Source organism: Apis florea, unplaced genomic scaffold, assembly GCF_048593485.1.
Source record: "Apis florea isolate Af1SG1 unplaced genomic scaffold, ASM4859348v1 contig_3496_pilon, whole genome shotgun sequence".
NCBI lineage: Eukaryota > Metazoa > Arthropoda > Insecta > Hymenoptera > Apidae > Apis > Apis florea.
The window spans coordinates 4,567,621-4,593,771 of record NW_028256773.1 but is presented as its reverse complement, the minus strand read 5'-3'; the positions used below and the strand labels follow the sequence as shown (position 1 = coordinate 4,593,771).

The 26,151-nt window shown below is 36.8% G+C and overlaps 1 protein-coding gene and 3 long non-coding RNA genes across 8 annotated transcripts in view; 2 read left to right on the top strand and 2 right to left on the bottom strand.

Annotated features, from left to right (window-relative positions):
- The window catches only part of LOC100869894 (uncharacterized), a 69,165-nt gene that overhangs the window by 31,278 nt on the left and 11,736 nt on the right, over positions 1-26,151 (bottom strand). For all 5 annotated transcript variants that reach the window (XM_012494770.3, XM_086913695.1, XM_086913698.1 and 2 more), the window contains exons 3-4: positions 16,876-17,059; positions 15,672-15,942 (exon numbers count right to left, since the gene is read on the bottom strand). In XM_012494770.3, the coding sequence (XP_012350224.1) occupies positions 15,672-15,942; positions 16,876-17,059 (455 nt within the window). The remainder of the gene's footprint in view (positions 1-15,671; positions 15,943-16,875; positions 17,060-26,151) is intronic.
- LOC147656792 (uncharacterized) lies at positions 6,759-7,293 on the bottom strand. The gene is made up of 2 exons (XR_015293898.1): positions 7,154-7,293; positions 6,759-7,024 (listed from the first exon to the last, which is right to left on the bottom strand). It is a non-coding gene; the product is annotated as an uncharacterized LOC147656792 (long non-coding RNA).
- LOC147656791 (uncharacterized) lies at positions 7,364-9,206 on the top strand. The gene is made up of 2 exons (XR_015293896.1): positions 7,364-7,639; positions 8,445-9,206. It is a non-coding gene; the product is annotated as an uncharacterized LOC147656791 (long non-coding RNA).
- Positions 17,949-25,379, top strand: LOC147656790 (uncharacterized). The gene is made up of 2 exons (XR_015293901.1): positions 17,949-18,355; positions 24,986-25,379. It is a non-coding gene; the product is annotated as an uncharacterized LOC147656790 (long non-coding RNA).

Below are 26,151 nucleotides of genomic sequence, written 5' to 3'. Positions count from 1 at the left end.
TTTTTCTTTTTTTAAATTGTGTAATTAAGACAGTATTGATGTTAGGATCTTCATGAAAATGAAAGTAATAGAAGAAAAATAATAGCCACGAAATCATGTTTTTCGATCAAATATTTTTAAATATCTTGTATCATATGGAAATTAAGGATTGTTAAGAATTTAGAACTAAATGAAAAAGTTATACTAGGATATTTAACTTCTCAAAATTTACTTAATGATCGACTTAATCTAAAATTATAGATCAATTTTAATCTTAATATAATATAAAAACAATATAAATTAATTAAAAAAAAAACAAACAAAACATTACACGAATAGAATAGAACATGAAACAAAAGGAAATTCAAGTAAAGTTAGAGAAATAATTTGACATTTTGATAACTAATATTACAAATATGTAAGTATATTTACGTTTACTATATAGGAACAATTAAAAATTCATCCAAAAGAATTCTTTAGGTAGCCATCTCGGTTATAACTGATGATCTGAGCGTCAACCAACATTTTCGAGAACTTCTGTTCACCTTTCGTTCGTCGTTTAAGCATACCATACATGTTGGGCACGTGGACAATAAGGCAGAGGAAGCCCAGTGTGTGTCCCTCGCGACAATCTCTGGCTCCCGGCTTTCGCCCGACGGAAAAGTAATCTGTCCCCGGCGATCAGCCAGACCTCTGCCGATCTTAATGGATTATCTGATGCGTTCGTCCTCGTTCGGTAGCCGTAATCGAGTTCTTGCTAGCTCATAAATGACGGCTACTGGATGCTCGGATTCCTTTGACTTTGGGGCATTGTAACCATATCAAAATGTATAATAATTGCAGCATATCGATTATTGGATTTTTGTGCCAATAATAAGAACGAATTTTTATTACTTGTTTTCTTTAAAAATAGTTTGATATTTATAATTTTTGTTTCTTAAATTTTTTTGCTGTATTCAGTTATATTGCATATCAATTACTGGCTTTTTATAATTGAAGAATTCATAACAGTAACAATCTTATCTTCCATTCTTTTTCTTAAAGAAATAGTTTTAAAATACTTTTAATCTTTGTTTAATAGAGTTAAAGTATAATCAATTATATTATTACATAAAGAGAAGAATTTTATCTAGTTAAACGATAAATTAGAAGTGAATCTCACGATCGTAACACAACTAAACTTAACAAATTAAAGTACACAGATACATTCTCTATATTAAAACCTAAAGGAAAAAAAAAAAAAAAAAGGAAAAAATCAGATAAAACGGAACAATAAAATCCATCCAATTTGACAATGGAACAACAAAGTGTTACTCCACCCATCGCTCAACAAGCTGATCGGGACGAAAATTAATCCCAACTGCCCACCCGATCGTCGATGAAAACTTCGAACGATAAATACAAGTTTCGCGGCATTCCTGATTGCGCCTCTATGTGGGCGCACCGTTTGAATCTCTTCCTGGAAAATCATTCATCGCCGCGGTGCCGCGTTACCTTGGGTGTCTCGAAGCGAGAAATATCGCGGTACGAAACGGCAATTGTCGTGCTGCGTTATGCATGTATCCCAGTGAGCGTTAACAGCCGAGTTTGTTCCACGACGAAGACGTTTCCTCCTCGTCGAGGACACCGGGTTGGAGGTGGAACGAACACGAGAACGGTACTACATTTCCATCACGATGGATCGCGAAGGGGGATGAATGACACGAGGCGTTTGTCAATTTCTCTCAACATGTTTCGTGTCCTCGTCACATGAGTCCGTGAAAGTAAAATTTTCGAACAGGAGAATCGTATTATCGTTTCGATATCGTTAGAAAGAATCTAGAAAAATTGATTTTCCTTTTCAACTCATGGATCTTTCGATAAGATTCTTTAATTTAATTTAATCGTAATTTTGTTCTACTTGATTTCAGTTTTGTACGATTCGATATAAATTGAATATTAGGATTTTACAAGAAGGTAAATTGTCAGTATCTTGAAACAAATTAAAATAAATTTTCTAACTTGAATATAAAAGTAATTTTGGATATCGATGCTTTGTTCTAACACGCGAGTCTTTTTTATTTATTTATTTATTTTTTTTTTTACTTCCCTCTATTTTTACCTGCATTCGTCATTTGTTTGAACAATAACGTTCGAAGCGACAAAACCATTTTCATATAGATTATGTATAGTTAGATAACTTCCCAGTTGACAGTTTTGAGAGTGATGGAGCGTTCCAAGGTAATTTTTACAAAGACTACAGAATTATAATTTTGTTCGTCAGTCACTCGAACATGTACAATCGTTAATGGAATTGTACGAATACTAAAAATTTTAATCTTCTGATTCACAAATGGCAGTCGACAAGAAAAATTAAATGCGTTTCTTTGTCATAGAGAGTGAAGAATAACTGTAAATTAGCAAAAATGTATAAAATCGATGAAAAACGATGCAATGAAATGAAGATTTCGATAAATATTTCGGCATTTTTTCAAATTATTTTAAGAGTCTGGAACAATAAAAAAAAATTCAATATCTATGTTACCTACAGAAGATATATTTATTTATCAAAAAAAACTAACCTAATTGCTGCTCCTTGTGCGATTCCCATATCATACATTGATTAATAACAATCAAATAATTATAATACCATCAGAACGCGCACGCACTTCTTCTAAAATTTCTAAAATTTTTAAAATTCAAGACGACATCAACCCCCCCCCCCCTTTTATTCACAATCGAAACATATATAGTCGATCGAAATTTCATAGATCGCAAAAACCTCGTAAAAGGGAAATCTATCAGAGACTAGCCAATAAAATTCTGTCACGTAGCACAATGCCGTTCACTACGGGTGGTTGGGCAGAAAAAAGCGATATTACTGGTTCGCAGTAACGAACATCCGGAAACGTTTTACTTCGTCGTCCGTTAGAATGTTAACGAATCGCTTTTTACGAAACTGTGGAGAACGCTTTATGGTACTCTTCGTTTCGATATGACGCGTTTCGTTAAAAAACCATTTAATCTCATTCTCGTTTGAATTTTCGTCTGTCTCTTCATCGTTAATGGGATATTGATGTAAGTGAAAGAACGATGGCCGAGTCGTTGGTGTAACGATTACGATTGATCTGATCGTGTGGTGAAGAACTCTGAGGTGGAAATTATCTTTGCTACGTGAAAGAACATTGTGTAGAGTGTGTAATACGAAAAATAGGATTGGTATTGTAAATCATGTTTGGATAAGATTGATATCAGTTTTGAAAATAGAGTCATTAGTATCAGAGAATAGTAAATGAAAGATTTCTTTTTGTGCAAAATTACCACTCGTTTGGGAAAAAATCATACTAACTTTTTATTCCTTGTAATATTCGCCCATTATTTTTTTGCGAATTATCTCTTGCAAAATCAAACAATTTTTCTCTTTCGTTATATTTTTGTATCGATAATCTAATAATCGTAGTATATTACACTCTTTATCAATCAGAATTAAAGTCCATTTAATACAAACGCATCTCCACTCCTAACCTTATTTTCTCACACTTCCATATCCACATCTTTAAATCTTGAAATTATTAAACGATTTAACATATATTCACACGATCTAACGAATATTCACATTCTCACACTAGTATGCCTATATATCTTAAGGACATCAAATTCTGAACGAGATTAATCTGGAAACTTTCGTTCGAGAGGCTCGATCGCACCCGTCACTTCTGATCGAAGCTGTACAGGCGTGGTGCAATGCAGACCAGCGATCAGGAGGGACAAAAGTCCCTTCTCTCTTTCTTTCTCTTTCTCTCTCCACTCTCTCTTGAAACGAACTCTTTGGTGGAACGTGGTCGGCGCTCGAGGGGTCCCACCTCCGTAAACACAACTGCGATTCCACCTTCGTACATCCAGCGTGCATTTTCATAAATATAATAATTTATCTCTCTCTCTTTCTCTCTCTCTCTCTCGAAATCCACGCGGTGTAATAATGTTGTAATCTTGTTCCTCGTTGCTCGTCCTCGCGATCCTAGTCGCCGTCGTTCGTCCGTTGATTCGTTGGGTTCGGGGATAGGTGGGTCGGGGAAGGTAAAGGCAAGGGTGCGGCTCCAGACTCCGCTCTCGACTCCACCTCATTACCCAGCATTCTATGCACAGGCTGCGCTTATAGCTTATTATTGCTTTGGCTTGGCCAACCCGTCGGTTCCTTGATTCCTCCGAGTTCGTCCATAGACGCGTGTCACACTTTTTTCCAAATCGGGATTTCTCGTTCTCGAGGATTTTCCTCGTTGCTCGTTCATTTTAGAAGGAAACGTAAGTATCAAACGTAGGAATTTTGTTTTAACAAGACACGTAGAAATATTAAAGGATCGTTTTAATGTTATTTTTATTCTATTCTTCTATTTCTTTATCACTCGTATTTAGAATTGGTTTAATTTATCACGGTGAATGATCATGCACATCACTGTACTTCAAAGATAGGTTAAATAGGGAATTTTTAAAGACAGTTTTATATCTCATATTGCACGCAGATTAGATTTAACGAAGATACAAATGCAACTATCCTTTAGAAAATTATTAGTAATAAGGATTAATCGAATTTGAGCTGAATTTCGAATGAACGAATTGTATAAATTCTACGATCTACAAAAACTCTTCGAATTCACACAAAATTGATGCACACTTCGCGAAACGAATCACTAACTCAGACGCCTCTATCGACCAAACATCGAACTATTTCGTTAACAAAGAAAACAATCATTTTCCATAACCTATATCGTTTCTCTGCACGCGTTTAAGTGTCGTTTCCAAACAAATCCACCAGAATGCACACTCGTCTATCCATTAATATTTCGATTCGATATTTACACGCGCAATTATTGGTCTCGATTTCGTCCGAAATTTCGTTACATTGGTTCTTCCAGCAGGATCTTCTTTTCACGTGCACGGTCGTGCGTAATACCCTTTGACTTTGTCGGTATTATCTGCACGCCAGGCTACCAGTGGCTCCGTAAAAACGAGACCGCCAGAGATTTAACCCTCGATACCACGACCACCGGAATATCGCGAAGGCCTCTCCCTTCGCAGAGACCGCTTCTCTCTTCTCCTTTTCGCGATTAATGGCTCATTTGGAATCACAATTTACAATTAACGTTGTTTCCTTCCGATCGATATACTCGATGATCGTGAATGGTCGATCGTGAATTGGTGATTGGACAATTTGGTTAAGAAGCAAGTTGAAAGAATGAGTTATGCGTCCAGATGGTGTTACAATTAGCGTTGTTTCCGATAAATGTACTTGATGTAAATGAACGATAAATGGGGTAAATGCTTGAAAAATTTTATGCTCATCAGATGATGTTTTATCTTAAGATATAGTTTATTCTTCTGATCAACGCACTTGATAGAATTTTTTCGATTACATTCTGTGTATAATTTTTGATGAATAATTTGCAAATTGAATTGGAAAAATGAATTTTAAGCTTAATTTAAATAACATTAATAATTTCATAATTACTTTTGTTCGACGAATCAATATATTTCATTACTCTTTTCACGTCATTTCTTCCTTTTCAAATCGATCTTCGAAAAACGAGCATGCACAGCAAAGTATTGATTCGAGAATAGAAACTTTCGCGATTCGATTATTGGCGTAAAGGATAGAAGACGGATCTCCCGATAAAAATCTCCCTTTTTCGAATCAGCCAGATCGGGGAAAAACGATTCATCGAGGAAGAATCGCGGGATTTCCGCGGAAATGGACGGATGCAAAGACGGGATATCGAGAAATTCATCTCTCCTCCTCGCCGGCCTGAAATCGACGTTTGCCCCACAATCAGATTACCCGCCCGACCAAAGTTCAAGATTCCGCTTCGTAGGCGCGTGAAATTCGTGTCTGCGTCTGGTATGCGCGCGCAGCTCATGTCAATAACAGTTTCCACGAACGCATAATCGCAATATTCCTCGAAAGATCCTAAGCTTAGATTAGGTGGTGAAACAAGGTTCAAGCAGGTAGAGGGATCTAAACGGACGTAAGTAATGCACGGCCGTGCGAGAGAGGTGGAGAGGGGTAGGTAAAGGGGAGGGAAAAAGAGGGAAGGAGAGTGTGCAGACGATATAAAGGAACAAATGAGTTTCGTGATCGTACCAGAACCCGATCTTGTCTTGGGTTAATCGAGCAACGCCGTAGAAAACGAACAGGACGAGGCGACTGGGTTCTGGCAGGGTGGATCGTTCGCCAGAAGTCGAAGATGAGAGAGAGAGAGAGAGAGAGAGAAGAGAGAATGACGAGGGTGAATAATGTTTTCGAGTTCGATTCAGATCGGTTAAAGGACAAAGTTTCGCGTTGGTTGGTTTATTTTTTGTTAATGTAGATTCCGGTTCATCACAGTTTCTTGACTTCTTTGATACTTAAATGTATGGCACATGTGATCCGTCAAGTGGTTGGTTTTTTTCTTTTTCAAAATTTTTTGACTCTATGCAATTACTTGTATGTTTATACTTGCTTTTCAGCCATTCTTATCCTTCTTCTTGTTTTATTTTTTCAATTAGAAATATACTGGACATGTATGTATGTGAAGTCTTTATGCCTAGTAGTTTTAACTATGATGAAATATCATATTATCTTCTCTGATGAAGTGATAAAGTATCACAATACAAAAGATAAAAGCCAGAAGTTAGACTGTCCATTGTGAAATCTAACTGCTTTTCTTAACTTTTTAACCGTTATGATATGAACAGTCTGATTAAGTTTCGAAGTGCCACAACATGAAGTTATTACAATTATAACGTTTCAATTTAATTAAATAAAATCTGATGAAAAAGATTCATTGCTTTATTAACTTTCTCCTAAGTCTTGAATGCATGTATTAATCAAATTCACATTATAATAAATTCAGGTATTCTCATCAAAAATCTTACAGATAGTTTAGAATACCTCTATCGGTTCTATTTCTTCCAAATTCAGTTTATCCAAGCAACATATGTACATCAAATTCACAATAACTTTATCAATTCTACTTCATCCACCATCTAGTTTGCCCTTTACACTTGATCCAAACAATCTTTCTCCTTATTCCTGAATATAAATTTAAATTCACATTATGATTAAATTTTCTCCAACTTAAATTAAAATTGTATATATTCTAACTTCTACTACTATGAATCAGGATATAACACATTTTATTCAAAAAATAGTTCAGAATACCTTTATCGACTCCTTCAAAAATTCTAAATCTCAATTTATCCTTTGATTCGATTTCTTTTCTTTTAAAAAAATTCTCTTATTTATCTCACACGCGTCTCTTGTTTATCTCGTACGCGATCAAGTGCAAGCCAAACACCCTTCCTTCCCCTCCATCATCGCAGCTTGGTCTTTTCCATCGCGATGAGATTAAGTTGTATCCGTGGCGGTTCTGTTCTCCGCAGCTGAGCATTGTTTACGGGAGAGGTGGTAAGGGGCCACGAATCGTGCTCTCTGCCAGCTAGTGAGAATATATTTATTCGTATGTTAAAATGTCGGCAAGCGGTCAAGAGTGTACTCTCTTTAGGCCAGCAGGCGGTTCTACGCTGTGGATCGCAGATACGGCGTGGTTTGATGGTAGTCGCGAAACCGATTCGACGCCGATAACAATTTACATTCGCCGATACCGAACTGGGACACGATGCAGGTGCAACAGCAAAGGAGAAGAAGGTAAATCTTTTTCGACGGTTAACGCCAACGTGTAATTAAAATGCGGCCACGAATCTGAAGTCTCTTGTTTGGAGATTATCCGTTCGGACACGTGTCTGTGAATAATAAAAAGAGATGTAATGGTTTGATGTACGTTTCAAGTTATAGGTAAGCTGTTATCACTTTGTTTTATACTTTACACTTTGTTTTAATATATGTGTTGATTGAGATCACAGTGTGTGTGTATGTGCTTTTTTTTTTTTTCATTTATTGTTAGTCTTCTTATCTTTGCATTACAACAGCTACACAACTCTCTGGAAAGTTATTTTTCATATCGTATATATGTATATATATATATATATTGTTAGAGATTGTGGTTGCAGAGAAAATTGTTACTTTTACTGATAGAATCTTATGGAATCCTGAAATTTTCAAATTAAATTAATTTCTAATTTTCTTGCTTCACTTGCTTATTGAATTATAACTTGAGTTTATAAAATCAAACCTTAACATTTATCTTCTCTAGAATCAATCCTCCAAAAATGATCCAGCAACATCATTCACGAACAATATTCATATTTTTAAAAGCGCAAGAATTAATTAATAAACCAGGGATCGATCTTGTTTCGATCAAAAGCAGCAGGTTCGACGATCGGTTCGATTTCCATGAGAGGGCTTATCTTTATCGGTTGCGATACGAATAATTCACGTTTGACATTTCACCGTGGCAGCTGGCTCCCTCCCTCGCGTAGCCGGCAAACAAATGTGGAAAGCCACCTCCCCCTCGTGGCCGGTTGAAAACGCTTATTTACACTCTATTTTTCAGCAATTCAGAGGGACCGAGTGAAGCGATGCGCATTTATCGAGGCCTGTACTTTGAGCCACGTTTCACCTCGGCCGTGTATATAGGTTGCCTTTTAGATCTCTTGCCGACCTCTTTCCTCCTCTGGCCATTTTTACGGAAACGAAATTCACAGAGTGGGCAGAGCCGATTCCAGTCTCAGAAGTTCATCCACCGTGTAGCCGAGGTGCTATTGTTCCAGAGCCAGCCGACGGAGACCAGACGATGAGTGGAGGAGGAAGAGGTGGAGGAAGAAGCTAGCAAACGAGGTGGAGGAGGATGCTATCGAGAAAGAGGTGTATCGATATAAGTATGTGTATATATACACGTGAAATATACAGGGTGTCTCGTGATTTGTAGAAATTGATCGAAACAAATTGTACGAAAATAAGTGAAAAAAGTTGAGAGGTATAGGTTTGATTTGAGAACAGAATTCTTAATGTATATTTTAAAAGTAACGATGATTTTGAAGTAAATGGAGAGTACCTGTTGCGTGGAGATGTTTAAAATTTTGCATAATTGTGTGTGCAATGTCTATTGAAAATCATGAAATAATATGCTTTTAGAATAGAACAATATGTCTTCTATAATAATCAGATCAATGAGAACATGTTTACAATGGCTTATCTGGAAATGCAAAAATAAGTATATAATCAATTTTTGAAATGGATTTATGAATTATATTATGTACGGAACACCTTTTATATATGCGTATCTATCGATGGTAAATATAATAATAGATGAAAAGTAGGCCTTTCCCTTAGAGTTCAAAGAGAGATTCATACGCATAGCACAGAGCGCATGCGTATACACATCAATTTCAATCGGCAGCGAGCAAACTTTTCGTTACAGTCTATTTCGCAAGCCCTCCGCCAATATAAAGGTCATCGATGCGCTGGCGATTCTTGATAATTATTACCTGCGAGATTGTTATCGATCCATCGTAGAGGAATTGCTTGCAGGATATTTTAGCTTTTTTTTTTTTTTTTTTTTATTCCGTTGGAAAAATTCAACCGATTGAATACGACCGAATCTTGCCTCTAGCACTCTACGAAACAATTATTTTCAATTACTAGTTTACTTTTTTATGGATATTTTTGGGTATCGAATACAGTGGATATTTCATAATATGATGTTCCATAATGTAGAAAACATAATATAATCATATATGAAATTCTATACCTTTTCAAAATCTATGAAATTTTTCGTCATAACGATTTTTTAATTCCTTAGAATCTCTTATCTTTTCTATTTCATCTTGATTTGTTTCACTTTGGAAACCTATCGCAATAGATATTTTTCGTGCCACTGATTTTTAATCGCGATTGGTTACGCCGTGTTAAGATAAGCCTAGTGTCATCTACCGGTAATTAGTACAACCTTTTATTCTCGTCGCAAGCGCACGCCTCGGTCAATCACTTAACCAATAAATTCAATTTCATTCCTACGAAGATTATCAATCTATAGGTGCAAAAACGGCCAATCACGTGAAGGCAAGTTATCATTTAACCCGATTTCTGGCATTCACTAACAATTTCAAACCGTCGTGTGTCAATCGACTCTGCGTGTTGTCCATCAACGTAACCGAATAAATAATCTAATAACAATCAGACAACCTCGTTTTCGACGATTAAGGAAACATCGCACGCCCACCAAGCTCGTTTATCAAAAAACCGATCGTTTGCTTTGGGTGTACTAACGAGTCGGCCCCGGACAGAAAACGCCTTTTGTCCGCCGATTTTTCGTCGTTGAAACGACGAACGATACCGTGATTCACAGAACGAATCGGCCCGGTGAACGTACTTACAGCATCGCACAATAATGACGCTCTCGAAAGGCAGCGCCACCACGACCAATACTGTGCAACTACACAACGTCATATATACATACAAATAATACGTATCTATAAATACACGCATACAGACGCACAGCACTACACAGATAAAACGCATACATACACGTGTATACACGTATCGCGACACGCATACGCATGCATACGTATATCTACGTAAAAGGCATAGGTATATGTATACACGCGCGTAGTCCGTACACGGACCAATAATTCTCAATCGCCGTTCGGAACGTTCGCTACGGGCCGCTCGCGCCGTCCCTTAAATCTAGCAACGAGGCCGACCTTATCGGGGGCCTTCCACCGTGCGCCATTATTGTGAGATACTGTACGTCCTGATCCGTCGTTTAGAGCCTATCCAGACCGCGAATCTCACGCGTTCGGCAGGCTGTTCTCTCTTTCTCTCCTCCCCTCCCCCTCTCTCTTACTCTTTCTTACTCTTGTACATGTAACCAGCAAAAGAGAACGAAACGGAAGATACGAGTAAAACAGAGAGCAAGAGAAAGAAAGAGGGGGGGATTTCAACGAGAAGAAAGAAGAGAAGACGTCTTTCTGTGTTAACCGTAGCGCTGTTGGGAGCGCATGGCCACTTGGACTCGGCACATCGCGGGGGAGGAGTTGAATGTAAGGGGGGTGGTTGAGGGAGAGGGGGCTCAGGTAATCAGAGGCACTAAACCACGATACCGTGCTGGCAGTTAGAGGCCTCTATCTCTCCTGTCGTTGGTGGTACAACACGCCCGGTATTATTTGCAGGCTGCCACATTTGTCGTAGGTGGTCTTGCGACAGTGGCGTCGCGCGGCCCGTATAAACGACGCCGTCTACGATACACCGTGGTTCTCCTTCCTCGCGTTCTTCGTGGATAACGAACGTGTGCCGCTGTAGGGTCCACCACCGCGGTTTATACGCTTCTTCTATTCTCTATTCCCCTCGATCTTCTTTCTTTTAGATCCCTTAAATCGCATGGCTCGTCGAGTCCTCTTTTGTAGTTGAGCTAAGTCCCCACCAGTATATATCCGTGACTGATTAACGAGAGAATTAACGAAGATTAACGCCCATTGCATCAGGCGAAATTTATGGCCGGTGTATACCGATTCCTGAATTATGGAGTTTACCGATATCTCCCGCGGGATCTATCGGAACGGCTCTCTCCTGCATCCTCGTGAAACGGAGGAGATATTTTTTTTTTTTTTTTGGCTTGGTTTTCTCTCGAGGACCTTCCTCTTAACATCGAAGAATTAAAGCGCGATCGAACGTTTTTTAGTTTTAATAATTTCTTATCTAACTATTTTTCACCTAATTATTGAATAATTTTTATTAAAATTTTTTTTTTCGCTCAAAATTTTCTTCTAGTGGAATTCTTCCAACTGGATTATAAATGATTTTTAATAATTATTTTAATAATCGAAAACGATCGAGATTGGTGGTGTGGATGATGATGGTAATGATGATGATGATGATGATGATGATGATGATGATGATGATGGACGAGCGGGTAGCGGTCGATTAGGTCGCCGTATTTATTCCATCATAATCGGGACGGTCGAGATTGATGGAGGAGTAAAGAACATCGATGGGAGTGGAGGTTACGTACTATAATCGAACACGCTTCCTCCCGCGAAACTCCTACGTAGCCGAACAATTTCGCAAGCCGCGATGAAAGTAGATCTTCGTTGACTCAGGTACAAGGTATTCGGCCGTATACCGTGGATACCGTGTAAAACGATGGGCTTTTTCTCTCTTTCTCTCTCTCTCTCTCTCTCTCTCTCTCTCTCTCTCTCTCTCTCTCTTGTGCACAAACAATTATGTGAATTATGCTATTTTTATCGAAATTTACATTTTTCTATCTTTTTATAGACATTCTATTTAATAAACTATGCCTTACAATTCATCGTTTGAATAATTCTTATTTGAAAATTCAATTAAAATTTTCTAAAAATAGATTTAATTCAAAATTAAATGCAAATATCGCATTTATCTACGACCCAGTGACACTATGGGAATACAATTCTAATCGATATTACAATGGAAACATCGTATAAATAATATCGTAATAAAAATAGATTATAAAATATGAAGTACGAGATATTATATCTTCCGTTACGAGATATAACGAAAAAAAAGCAACCGAAAAGACGTTTCCTATCTTCTCCAATATCAGAGATCTCATCCCCGAGCGGGATACTTCCGCGATTACGTTCGACAACCCTCTGGATATTCCTCTCCAACGAAATGTCAGCGACTTCTTGAAATTCCAATAGAAGATCTCGAAACGAGGCAATTCGACTGTTGACATACGAGCGGCAAAGAGGGGTTAACGGTTAGGGAATGATTAATAAAGATGCGCGGGCACGCGTTCCACCGGATATAAGGCCCACACAAGCCCACCGTGGACGTGTATGTACTTACTCGAGTCTACAAACGCGTCCCTCTATCGGCTGCTTCTCGCCAACTACAGAAGAAAACACGGCACAGGGCCGCGGTAGGTGAGCCGGTGTGCACCATCGGGACGCGTGCGCTCGTGTATCCTCAAGGAATACACACACACACACACATACACACACACACACGTGGGCCAGAAGGAGCAGTAACAAGAGGAGGAGGAGGAAGAAGAAGAAGAAGAAGAAGAAGCGAAGAAGGAGAAGAAAGAGAGGGAGGAAGAGAAGGAGGACGCGCGTCCACGTGCATAACTCGGACATAAAACAGGCTCGCTCGCGCAAACCACGGCCCCGTGCTGGGGTACGGATGGGCTAACGGATGGACAGACAGACGGACGGATCGACACACAGCACGCGCGCATGAATATGTAGGATGTCTGGAAAAAAAGACGAGGAAAAGTGGGGGCGGCAAACACTCGACGCGCATAGTAATCGAAGCCGCGTCATGCCAATAACATCGCGCGCCTAATGTTCGATCGATCGATCGGCTGACTCGCCACTACAGGGTTTTCCTTGACTCTATGGTAAGTATACGCCGGTGCGCACGCGCGTCGCGCATGCGTATATACGCGATAGGTTGGCGCGCGCCACAGTCCACCGAAGAGTTGATTTACGGTGTCTCTATAAGAAAAAAAATGGTGGAAAAAACGATACGATAGAGAAGAGGCAAAGAGGGAAGGAGATAAGTGAAGAAGGTATAGGAAAAAAGACGGGGAGAAAGAAGAAGAAGTGGATTGGAACCGATGGTAGCGGGGAATGAAACGAGGGGAGACGCGTGTGCCGCGTACGAAGACACGCGCGAATAGCCGTGCTAAAATGGGCGCGGGTAGGTGGCTTACACACGAGCCGGAGTTTACAATTTTCTGCACGATGCTCGTTCGAATGCCTGTAACGTTGCGGATGCCAATTGCCGATAATTCAAGCATGTACCTACCCACGATATAACGCGTGGCTGCAGACGCTGACAGATTGCTGGGTACCGGGACAAGCCCTCTCAGCGCCGGCCCTCTTTTAGGCGCGCCACGTTTTGGCGCGTTCACGGGCGACTTAAAAAAGCGTTGCGCTCGAGATAAAAATTTGATTTCGACTTTGATCCTTATATAACGTATATCATAACTATGATGTATACTATGTTTTTTTAAATAGAAATATTACGTTATTCTTCTATTATTCTGAATCCGCGTTATTGGACAACGTTTTAACGTCATTCTATCAATTAGACAACAATTTAAAGTTTTGGAAATCTCTGATCAATAATTGATATTTCATGCCATATAATTTATATTTTAAAAGTATATATATATATATATTTTTTTTTAAATATTTATCAAATCGAACTATACGTTGCAAGTAATAAACATAAATCACATTTTACAACAAATATCGCAAAAACACTTAAATATAACCCTTTATAGACTCTCGAATAGCAAAGGTAAATTATTCATTCCACGTTTAAAATCCAAGTTTTAAACGAGTTGTTCGCGAAAGCATTTGTTTTCTTTGGTGAAGCTTTAATCGAAAAATAGCGACGACGATGGAAGGTACATACAACCTCTTGACTTCCAATCGCGCATATGCCTTTTAATATTAATGCACTACGTTGGCACCTACGTAAGGAAGCAAGCACACGTCGAGTCGCAACGGTGAATTTACGACGTATTAAATTGCGCTACTCGATATCTTTGTAATTTTCTCCGATGGGCATAAAACTACGTGCTTACGGCCGAAGGAAATAGTCGACCCGAAGGATTCGGCTTTGAACTCATGTTCCACGAGTAAGTCTAATTAAACCCGACCACTTGAATGAAAACAAAGACGTAAAGTCCATCTTTTTCCAAGTACAATCCCTTTCTTATTATATCCTTCGATATTAATATGTATGTACTTATTATTATTATTATACGTTGCAAGAGCTACAAAATATGCGAGAAAAAAGAAAAAAATGAGATTATTTTTTAACACCAATCAGTTTAAATGAGAAACTCGAATTCTAATTATATCGAATTTTGTCTACTTACTTACTTATTTTATATGAAAAGTTTTTCTAATAGATTTTTTTTTTAAATTTTTGGATTATTTAACGATTCCAAATTTTTGTCGAGTATAAATTAATAATCGATCGAGTATAATTTTTATAAATTTCAATCAATGTAGATCGAAACGAACAATACAGAAGATTTTCAATGTGTGTGTTCAAACACAGAGGAAGTTTCGTGGCGAAGAAAAATTTCGCGTTCTCTTTGTTGCGCTCGTATCTCCATTCACGTGTTGATCACGTGACGAGTAATTAAATTAATAACAACACCAGCATGAAGAGAGTTTTCCGACTTTCTTATTCCCAGAGTTGTCTCGCGACCTCTTTTCAAAGTGAAAAAAGATTTTACAACCTATCTAACTGTTTACAACTGTGAAAATATCGCCGTTTAGTTCTGTATGTTTATTTATTTGTTTATAAGCATATATTATGTTAATTTATGACGTTGTAATTCCTACTTTTCCGCGATCCCTTATCTCGAAAATAATTAATTACGTTTCGACATTATGGTATGCAGGAACGATTGGAACGATCGAACGTGGCAAGACCTTTCTAAATCGTTTCTTTCGTACGCGTCCCAGAAATGTTTCAAGAAACAAATTGATACCGATTTAATCTTAGATATATATACTTTTCTCGCTCCAAAAAAACTCTCATTAAATTTCACAAATCACAAAAAAAATCATTCGTAGTTTTAATTATCAATAAAAAAACACCTATACGTTTCCTTCAACTATTATATAGAAAATTTTCTATCGAACAATTACACGAATAAATCGGGAAAAAGAAAAAATATTGCAACATCGAAGAAAACCAAAATTCTAATTCAACGAAAGTGAAGAACCAAGGATGGAGGGGATTAAAAAATTTTAAACGGAACGTACGAACTTACCGAGCATCTTACTGAGATCGGCGTTGTGGAGATCAGGATTCTCGTCGGCCAATTTCTTGCGCTCGACCTTTGCCCAGACCATGAACGCGTTCATCGGGCGACGTATCCGCTGCTCCTTCAGGCTCCTCTGGGCCGTGCTGCCTGGATGGCACATCTTCACTCCTGCGGGAATCGGCGAGATTCCTTGCTGGTACTCCAGCGACGGACCAGATGCGAGCCAAGACATGTCCTCCAATCGCTGCTGCGCTGGTCCGCTCAACATTCCCGGTATCTGCAAATCCGATTCAACTTTTTAACAATTTTTCCAAATACCCTTTCCCGATTTTCCAACCCTGATAAAATTTTTCGATTCCTTCTTAATCGGTTCACACTCGATTCCTAAGCGTTTATTTGTTTCGATCATTGAATTATCAATTTCTTTTCTCGCTAAAAATTTCCATCAATTTCTTTGTTAATATTCGGACGAGAAAATGACTCGATCACTCACTCGCTTATTAACGAAAACGGGTGAAAGTCGATATTTTCCGATTCCATTAATACGTAATTATTGATAGATACAATCAGTGCGGCTAACGAGCATGTATATATCCAGTATTGTTGCTGGGTAAAAGCTGGTGTACCGAGGTTGGTCGGCTCTTAGCTAGAATCGGCATTGTAATATAATGGAAATGAATAATGCGCACCGATCTCGAAAGAAATGTGAAAATTGTTTATCGCGCGATAAAACATTGAATTCCTCTCTTCGTGGAATCTCGGTATTGCCCGGGTCAAAAATAGGTCCAAATGCATTCCAAATTTCTTAAAATGAGGATACATCTTTAAAAAAAATTCCAATTTTCCACGCGAATTCAATCTCGCTTAATAGTCAACAAGTTGGACAAATTAACAAATTAAGTAAATTTATATCAATCGAATTTCATAGTATTCAAATTCAAATTTTCAATAGTTTTTATCATAAATCGACGTGCCATACGCTTTAACGATGATTTGGATTCATTATTCAATCAGGATGTGTAAGGAAGGAAGAGTATCCTATATATTCTGTTCTAATGTTAAACAATCCCAGTGTGGATCCGGCTTAATCGAAGGAACGCTGTAAAAACAGCGGAGAAGGAGTAGGTGTGTTCGAGGTGAAACAGCGTTCCTCGGGTGAAAAATATCCTAGCCTATTTTCTAAAGGTGTTATAACCTGGATCGAGCGTACCGAGATGATTTGGGTGTCGATGGGCATGGAACTGTCGTTGCCATCGATGTTCGACTCGATATCGTAGGCCCTCGACGTAGGTGTCGCATAAAGCGAGGAATGAAGTGCCAAGAGTCCAGGGGAACCGCCATAACTGCTCACCGGCGGTGGTGTCACCTCACCCCTGTCATAATTATCCAACATCCTGAAAATTCAAACACGAAAATTTATGTTAATCATGTTGTGCAATGCGCGAATGGCGTTTGATTAACGGTATATATATATATATATATATACGCTTATGGTAACGCGAGTTAACACGCATGCGCGTATTCGATCGAGTGAAATTTAACCAGAAGTTAAAATAACCAGAATTAGGGAAAATTTGAAACAAGTTGATACAATGATTAGAAAATTGAATTATTGAGCATTTCATTGAATAAGATATTAAATTTGAAATATTACACGATTTAATGTCTAAATCATGGACGATAAATATTATTTATTATTTATGTTTATTTATTCGATGTAAATAAAATAATATTTATTTTTCGTTTGATTGAAATGCAATAAACGTTGAAAATAACTGTGTCGTATAATATCGATAATTGCTTATTTGAAATATATACGAGTAAATTGAAGGAATAAATTTACAATAGAGATATAGAAAGATTGCGGTAATTTACGATATTAAATTCTGAATTCGATTTATTTACTAATCTCGATGATTTAATCATGTTTCTCATGTCATTATAATTATAGCTAACTAATTGTTGACCCGAGAAGAAACGAGTACAAAGAAAATCTTCGTAATTAAAACTTCATTCCAGAAAACGCGAGTCCATCTAGAATCGGCATCGAAAAAGGAATCGGAATATTCGCTCGGCTTTCTTTATCGGGAAACAATGAGACCGATCTTTTCCACGGGCATCTCTCCTCATTAAATATTGTACCTTTATCGTACCATTACCTTTTTCGATCTCTACTTTTGAACGCTCTTGCTACAATTCACTAAATTCGATTAAACGTATCGAGTTTCGTTTATGGATAAAAAAGGACAAAAATCTATCGACTATACTCGGCTAACGTCGGCCAGTTAGTCGAAGATAACCGAAAATAGCCGATCGATTGTTAGATCGAAAATGTTGACTATTTCAAAGCAAAAGTTTTAAAGTGTGATTTGAGAGTAATATTATAAAAAAAATTACTTTCAATATAATGAAAAATAATTATCGAAAACAATTCTCAAAAATATTATTCTCGTTATTATACATAATATAAGTGTGTAAATTTATTTACTCTTGGATAACCTCAAATTAGTGTTCGTCTGCGAAAAATGTAGAGAAGTTCTCGAAAGTTCTCAAAATGTATTTGCATTTTTCACTTTGTTTCTTCCGTGAAAATATCTTTCGTGAAAAAAATTTTCCGAAACGACAAGATTCTAACCTCACTTCTGAAACTTTCCAGACCACATGACCATGCGAGTAACGTTACATTTTCGGTAGGTAATGTAAATCAATTATCTCAATTTTTTGCAATGAATATTCCGATTAAGAGCAAAAGTCAATTATTTCGATTGCTCGACGCGTACGTCTCGCCTTTCGATACGAGTTCCGTACGACGCGGATGGAATACCATTCTCGATACGTTCGATACCGGGACAAACGAGAGCGGTCCGGCTGAAGAAAACAAGAGATCGATTCGTACACGCGGCGGCATTCGTATATACGCGAGGTAATTGACTTTGGCATCTCTGTTTCGTCTTTGTGCCCGTCCACGATCGAAGAGGAACTCTGTGCAGGCGCAGCGGGGAGAGAAATCCCCGGTGGGTCGGTGCTCGTGCCTCTCTGCCCGGAGCCGATTGATCTGTCAACCCCGTTAGGAAAAGAGTTGATCGACATGAATGAACCATTCAAGGCCACTTAATGGAATTCCCACGATTGTCCTTAAGGCATAATGCGACCGTGTCGGGTATAATAGTAACCAACAGCTGTCCTCCGCATGCCTATATTATATATATATATATATATATATGTTATATATTTATATATATGTGTATGTGTGTGAATATTCTGTATATAAATACACGTTTGTATAGATTCTCATTTATGCATGAAAGGCATGTATGCACGCGTGTAACGAATATGTTTGTTTTATGTGTATATAAATGTATATAAATGCACATTTGGACACTTTTCATTTATGCACGAAAATGCGAATATATGTTTATTATATGATATATAAATGCATATTTATAACAGATTTTTTAAATTTGTATATACATGAAAGATGTATATCATACGTGGAATATGTTTAAATTTTATACATATAAATTCATTCATTCATAAATGAAAAATGTAGGTATGGAGAATATCTATATGCTACATATATAGTATATACACTTAGGACACGTTCACAAGCACGACATTTATACAGATTCATTCATTCATTTATACATACACGTATCTCAAGTACGTCTACTAGATACACATATTCAAATACATATTTATACACATTCATTCATTCATAAACGAATATATATATATACATGTATATATGTATATACACTTGTAACGAGTATATATATATATGCATATTCTACACATACGTATATCTTAAAATGTTTATACCTGTACATCTACATCTATATACGCAAAAGATGTGTACATGTAAGTATCTATAACTTATATACACGTATAGGTTTCTACGTTTGAATGTGTCGGCATCCGTGTACAAATTTAGAAAAAGACGTAATACACACGTGGAGGCATGCATATATGTATGTTATACGGACACGCGAATGTTTCACATAATGGCTATTGTTTCATTCGGTCCGGGAGAGATGCTGGGACGGGGACAAAAACGTAGCGGCATTTTCATTCAATAAAGTTCGCCGGATAGTAGCAAAGGTTTTTGCTAGTAGTCCTTCTCAGTCGTGGCGGACACGCTTGCGCAGTTAAAACGCGCGCCACACTACTGCTACCGTTCCTCCGTACTGTCTGAAGTATGGCATCGATAAGCGAGATCGATACGAGGTGTCGTTTTAATAACGTGCCGAGTCGAGAACCGCGATCGATGGCTCAGAGGAAAGAATCATTTTGGCGTGGGATGGCGTGTCAATGACCGAGATCTTATTTTTCATCTTTTATACTTATTCTATCGAAAATTTGGATTTTCAAATTAAAACTTCTTCTAATTTTATCTGTTAATTTTAAATAATATATGTGTTATAAATCCATGTGTAGTGATTTGATTCGATAAATCCTTGACGAAAGGAAATACTAACCTAACTTTTTTTTTAAATAGTTGGATTTTATAAAACGCGTTGATGATTTTAATTTTTCATTTTTATAGTATATTTTGTAAAGTAATGAACTTAGAAATTGGAAAATTTTGTTATTTTTCATTTTTTAATTCGTAAAAGAATGCACTTAAAAAAAAATGTGAAAAAGTCTTTTATTTTCTCTAGAATAATCTAACAATAAAAGACCAATGTTATATACATTGCAATAATAATTTTAGAATTGAAATTGTCATCAATATATAAAAGAATCAATTATAAAAAATAAAAAAATTATAATTTGACTGTAAAATAATATCGATACTTCGCAATAATAAAGTATCGTCATAATTAAAAACGTACGTAAGAGAGAAGCTTGAATTTCAGATAGAACGTACATCTGCAACGAAAAAACTACAAAAACTCATGGTCAAGATTCCTCAGGTTCAAGCCGCGTCGGTGCAGCTGCACCACCCACGCATATGATAGATACGCCACTGCCTTCAGCATTGTTTCTTTAATGATTCATATAGGGTGATTGTACCAAGAGTAGAGGAAGCAGTTTCCAACTGGAAATGCAATGAGCCTTGGCCGTATCGGAAATATTAATCCTGTCGGTGTCGTCGATGGCCTCCGTGTAAAATACGTGAATCGCACATTTTAATGATGATTATGATATGCAGACGATTTTCGTTCTTTTAAATTGCAAAATAACTGCGCTTTCGCCTCGGTTCGACACGAGATCTTGGCCTGAATGAAATTTCGCGATTAAACATCTTAGTGATTCCTCCTGTCAGCTTAAATGCTCGGTCATAATCGTTGTAACGTTCCATGAATTCTTTGAATGTCGAGATCGTTGCATTGTTAGAGCTCATGAGATAAAACAGGTGTTGAAATGAGATATAAATTGGAATTAAGAATTCAATATATTCGACAATTGAGTATTGTGTTGTATAAATTGGAATCAAAGATTGAACTTGTGTGGATATCTGAGAAAATCTATTCCTGAAAATTGTATATTATTGTTATAGTTGGATTTTAGATAGTTGATTTCATTTGTTGTGAAAGGAGAGATCGATTAGATGAAGACCTAAACTTGAATCAATCTACTTAACCTAACTTTTTCTCGACTAATATTCAAGCAATGAAATCTCAATTCCAAATCTAAATTCTAACCTAAAACACACTTCAATCACAAAAACTTTTTTAGCCTATTAAATTCTACTCAACTTTTATCCAGTCGATGTTCCTATAATAATATATTTTCCTTTCCACAATCTCAAATTTAATTCCACAATCTACCATAATCTTATTCAATTATTTCCAATATTCGCGCAACGAAAAACTTTCCTTTCCATAGCGTCGAGGTCACGCGAACCGTGTTTAAAAAACGCATGCGCATAAACCTCTTCTATCCTTTACGGTAAATGTAACGACCGTTTTTTCGACGCAACCCAACCGACTTTTCTTTCAAACGCGCAACTCGAACGAATCACGAATATCTTGGCCGCCCGATATTTGTCTCGGCGCAAAACTCGAGCAAAAGGCGGTCAGAAACCGCGGCGCATGAGACAAAGGACGCACAAACGTACGAACGAACGATCCTCTAAATCGGCACGTCCGTCGAGGCTCATGAATCTCGGCGAAACAGAGAAAACCCGTGTGTGCACGGTTCGGTACGCAGCATGGACACGGGGAGTGAAGCTTCGTGCGGCCAACGAAGACGGAATGAGGGAAGGAAAGAGAGAAAGAGAGAGAGAGAAAGAGAAAGAGAGAGAAAGAGGAACGAGGCCTCCGTCAACGACACACTTGTTGTTCTCCCGGAGTAAATTATTCCCCCCTTTCGGGTCGCAGAGAAGTAGAGAAAGCTTTCGAGTCGCGGACGCCTGACGGCTGACGTAGTGGCGCATTTTATTCAAATAATCGCGACGAGCGAACACACCCTTGCATTACTCGACGCAACGGCGCACCGGCCTCGAACGCGGCGAGCCAAGATATGGCGATCGGTTCTATATACGCATATCGGTCCAAGTATGTTTGCTATTCTTATCTTTTCTTTATAGATTCATTCTCTTTTTTTAAATTTTTGGTACATCATTAAAATATATCATTGATATATTGAACCGACATGGTGATCTAGATGGTTCTACATTATACATAGTTAAAGTAAATATGTATTAATGCTATTTTTTCTTTACAGATTCGATTATTTATTTTTAATTTCTATTTCTATCTCTTGCTTTATTTAATTTGCTTGTAACTTAATAAATAAGTCTCAATTAATACTTTTGTATTTATTTTTTCCCGAGATTTCATTTCGAATATATTAACACCCCATTTATTTAAAAAAAAAAAATCCTATTAACAATTTCTGATCAATTTTTATTAAAAAAAAAAAAAGAAATAATAGAAGGTGATTTTTAAGCACGAGTATACGCGCGAGTATATTTCAATTCCAGAGATTATACGTGTATGCAGTAAACATATAAACCATGTAAACCGATAAAGAAAAATTAAAACAGTGTTTCTTGTTAGTAAAATCTCGCGTATTACGCATGCCATAGAATCGTGAAGGAATCGAGATATTAGTAACAAGCTCGAAACAGAGGAACTCGTAATTTTATAGGCCCCTGATTAAACTTTTAAATCGAATGACCAATGCGGTTCGCTTGGTAAGCGGAAGTGACGACCCGAGCCGCTCACCTCTGCACTACTAACGCTCCGCCGCGTTCTCAGATTCGAGAACGAAGAAAGCGCATCCCCGAAACCTTTACAGGCTTAAGACCGCGGAACGGACGTCGTCGGCTGTTGTATCCTATATACCGCCTTCTTCTGACCTCAGACCGTATCGGCCATTAGGTATCTACGACTTCCTGTGACCGGGTGAAAACGATCGAACATCTTGGGCAGACGCAAAAATTATTACACGATTCACGAACGGCGTACTGTGATATCTATCCATCGATATTATTCGTATTAAGTGTTGCGCTAATCTGTTTAATTTAAAATCTGACTTTTTTAAAAAACTTTTAAACTGGAAATTTTGTGATAAAAATTTTCGAATTTTTTTTTTTTTTTTTAAGAGGTATTAAAATTTTGATTTCTTAACGGTGAAATCGTGTCGATATTACAATACTGTACTAAAATGAGATTAAAGTACAAGTATTGGAAAAGTAGGGGAAAAAATTTGAAAATTTTTGGAATATCGAAAGGTTTCGAAAATCTCGAATAAAAATACTTCGTGGTACACTTGCTTCTCGACCGTTAAGTATATAATACTACATTATGACGAGTGTCGTACCGCAGAGGTTAAACCGCATTTACAAGCGAGCAAATATTCACTCCAAAATTCAAGTTTAAATTCGAATAAAATGTTCGTATTTGAATTGATGATGCAGAAACAAGTATTATTTGTTGTGAATACGACTTGTAAATATTCCCCAAAATAAGATAAGTTTTCGTAATCAGCATTTAAAATATTTTTTGGAATAACGAATAATTTCTAGAACAATGATTTCTAATTTATGGGCCATCAAGTGTTTTTCTCTCAACTGTTGTCATTTCTAGTTTGGAAATATTTTACATAATTGTATATATATATATATATATATAAATTTGCATAAGAATATTAAAAAAAAAAAAAAAAAATATTCGCAACTAATCAACACACTGTCATATTCCATAATTGTATTGATCTTTTTCCCTTATCTTCCGTGTAAAAAAAAAAAAACATCTTAAAAATTATTCTCGAATATTACAAAAACATATTATTGGGAGTTTGGAAATAATAATTTTCAAAATGCTCGAAGTATTCGCATACATCAGGACACCCTGTGTGCAAAATCAAATTAAACATGTAGAAATTAAATATTGTTCGTTTACACGTTTATTAAAGCGAATATAGAAGGAACAATATCCGGTTTCCGGTCGAGACGGTTCGAAATCACCTCAATTCATTTAACTCTCACCTCCATTGTTTTTTTAACAAAAGCAAATTTCCCCGAGGACAACTGAATTTTCATTCGATTGATAAATCGCTGCCATTGTTTGGCCGCGTCATTGTCGGCCTTTCGAAATTCCCTCAAAATTCCCGCGCGCAAGGACGCATGCGCCCTCATATACAAATCGTTTCTCCCACTGTTTTGGTAGCACAGTTGGTTTCGCGCTATAATTATTGTTATATATACGGGTAAATAATATGTATTCGTAACAATGCAATTGGTTGCATCAACGACACATGCTGAATCGTGACAACGATTAACCTTATATCGTTCGAGGTAAGGAAAGCCTTTATTTAACGATACGATTTTATTGTTCACGTATAGAGTGTCTCGAAAATACGTGATAAGTTATATGTTAAAAAGAATACGTTTAATAGAAATGGAAATAATATATATATATATATATATTGGGCGCAATCTGGGCATTTTGGAAATATCACCTCGTTCTATTATTATTTATTTCGCAATTGTTTGGGATCATTTAAAATATTACTTGAAATATTATTTTTGGTTTTGTTTAAAAGTAGATCTGAATGTTTGAATCCGGGAGATGTATTTTCGGGGTGAATTATTTTATAATACAAGTCGAAATGATATTTTGAATAATTCTAAGAAAATGTCTACATCTATTTTTGAATGGCATTACACCGAATGATATTTTATAAATTGTTATCAAGAAGTATAATATTAATTTTTGCAAAATTATATTGAAATATATATATATCGTGTTTCAAATCGTTACTTCGTAAATTTTGTTATTTTGCTTAAAATAATTGCTTGTAGGTTTTTTTCTTAATTTTCTTCTTCTTAATTTGTCTAAATAGCAGTTTATTTTTTCTCTCTTTTTTAGATCACCCCATTGCACAAAGTGAATAAACCATTTTCGACATGGCCGTAATGAAAACAACATAAAATTCACCAGTGACTATTTAATCCCAAGCATTATCGATTAGCCTAATAGGCGAATAATTTTACACCTTGAAATTACCGTGCAACCAAAGTTATTATCCCGTGCCACGGTACGGCAAACGCGAAATTCTATTATAAAGTTAAAGTTCGAGACTGAAATTTTGCACGGTTTGTTAGCCAGCTTCTAGAGACCATCGATAAATGTTGCAAGTTTGAAATAAATTAACCTTTCACGTACGAGCCGACTTCATGGAGTTCCGTCATTCCTCGTTACCTTTAAATACGTTATATTATTTCTATGTATGTAATAAATGTAAATTTGTATAATACGTACATTATATTTTACTTGGAATTATATTTCGTTAAAAATTAATTTTAACCAAATTATGACGTGCATTATGACATTCTTAATCTTGTATTAACATCTTTTTCCCACTTGCCACGACGATATATTTTCCAACAATAGTGTAATTTTCTTTCTGTTTATAATTTAAGATTATGCTATGTTATACGTATTAATTTGTACAAGATATTTACCAATAATTTTCACTAAGCATTCACGAAAGAATAAAAAAAAAAAAAAAAAAAAAAATGTTAAAAATTCGATAACCGAAAGTATATAAAATTCATAGAAAATTAAATTACAATATCGAAAATCCGATAAAATTCGAAGCGAACGAAAAGATCCAAGAAACGCCTCGTGAAAAACTCGTATTAAACTTTATCAAAAGATTGGGGGGGGGGGGGGGGAACATTAAAAAATTCAACAAAGAGTTCATAAAGAGAAATTATAACATTGAAAATTTGCCAAAAATCAAAAATCATAGGAATCCAAATCCAAAGTGAAAATAAGGTGGAATCGCGATTCACGGAAACGTCGCTCAAGGAACGTACCGTTGAAAGGAGGCGATTCCATCGAAATGACCGTAATTGATTTTTATCCGTAATTAATACGTAATCACCGTTCCAATCGTCAAGTCATCGATCTGACTCATCATTGTATCCCAGAAAATCACGAGGACAAAAAATCTGACGCAAAGGGGCGCCTCGTGCCTGTGTCATGCCGTTATTATATTCGGGAAACGTACGTTTAAAACGATCGATCGA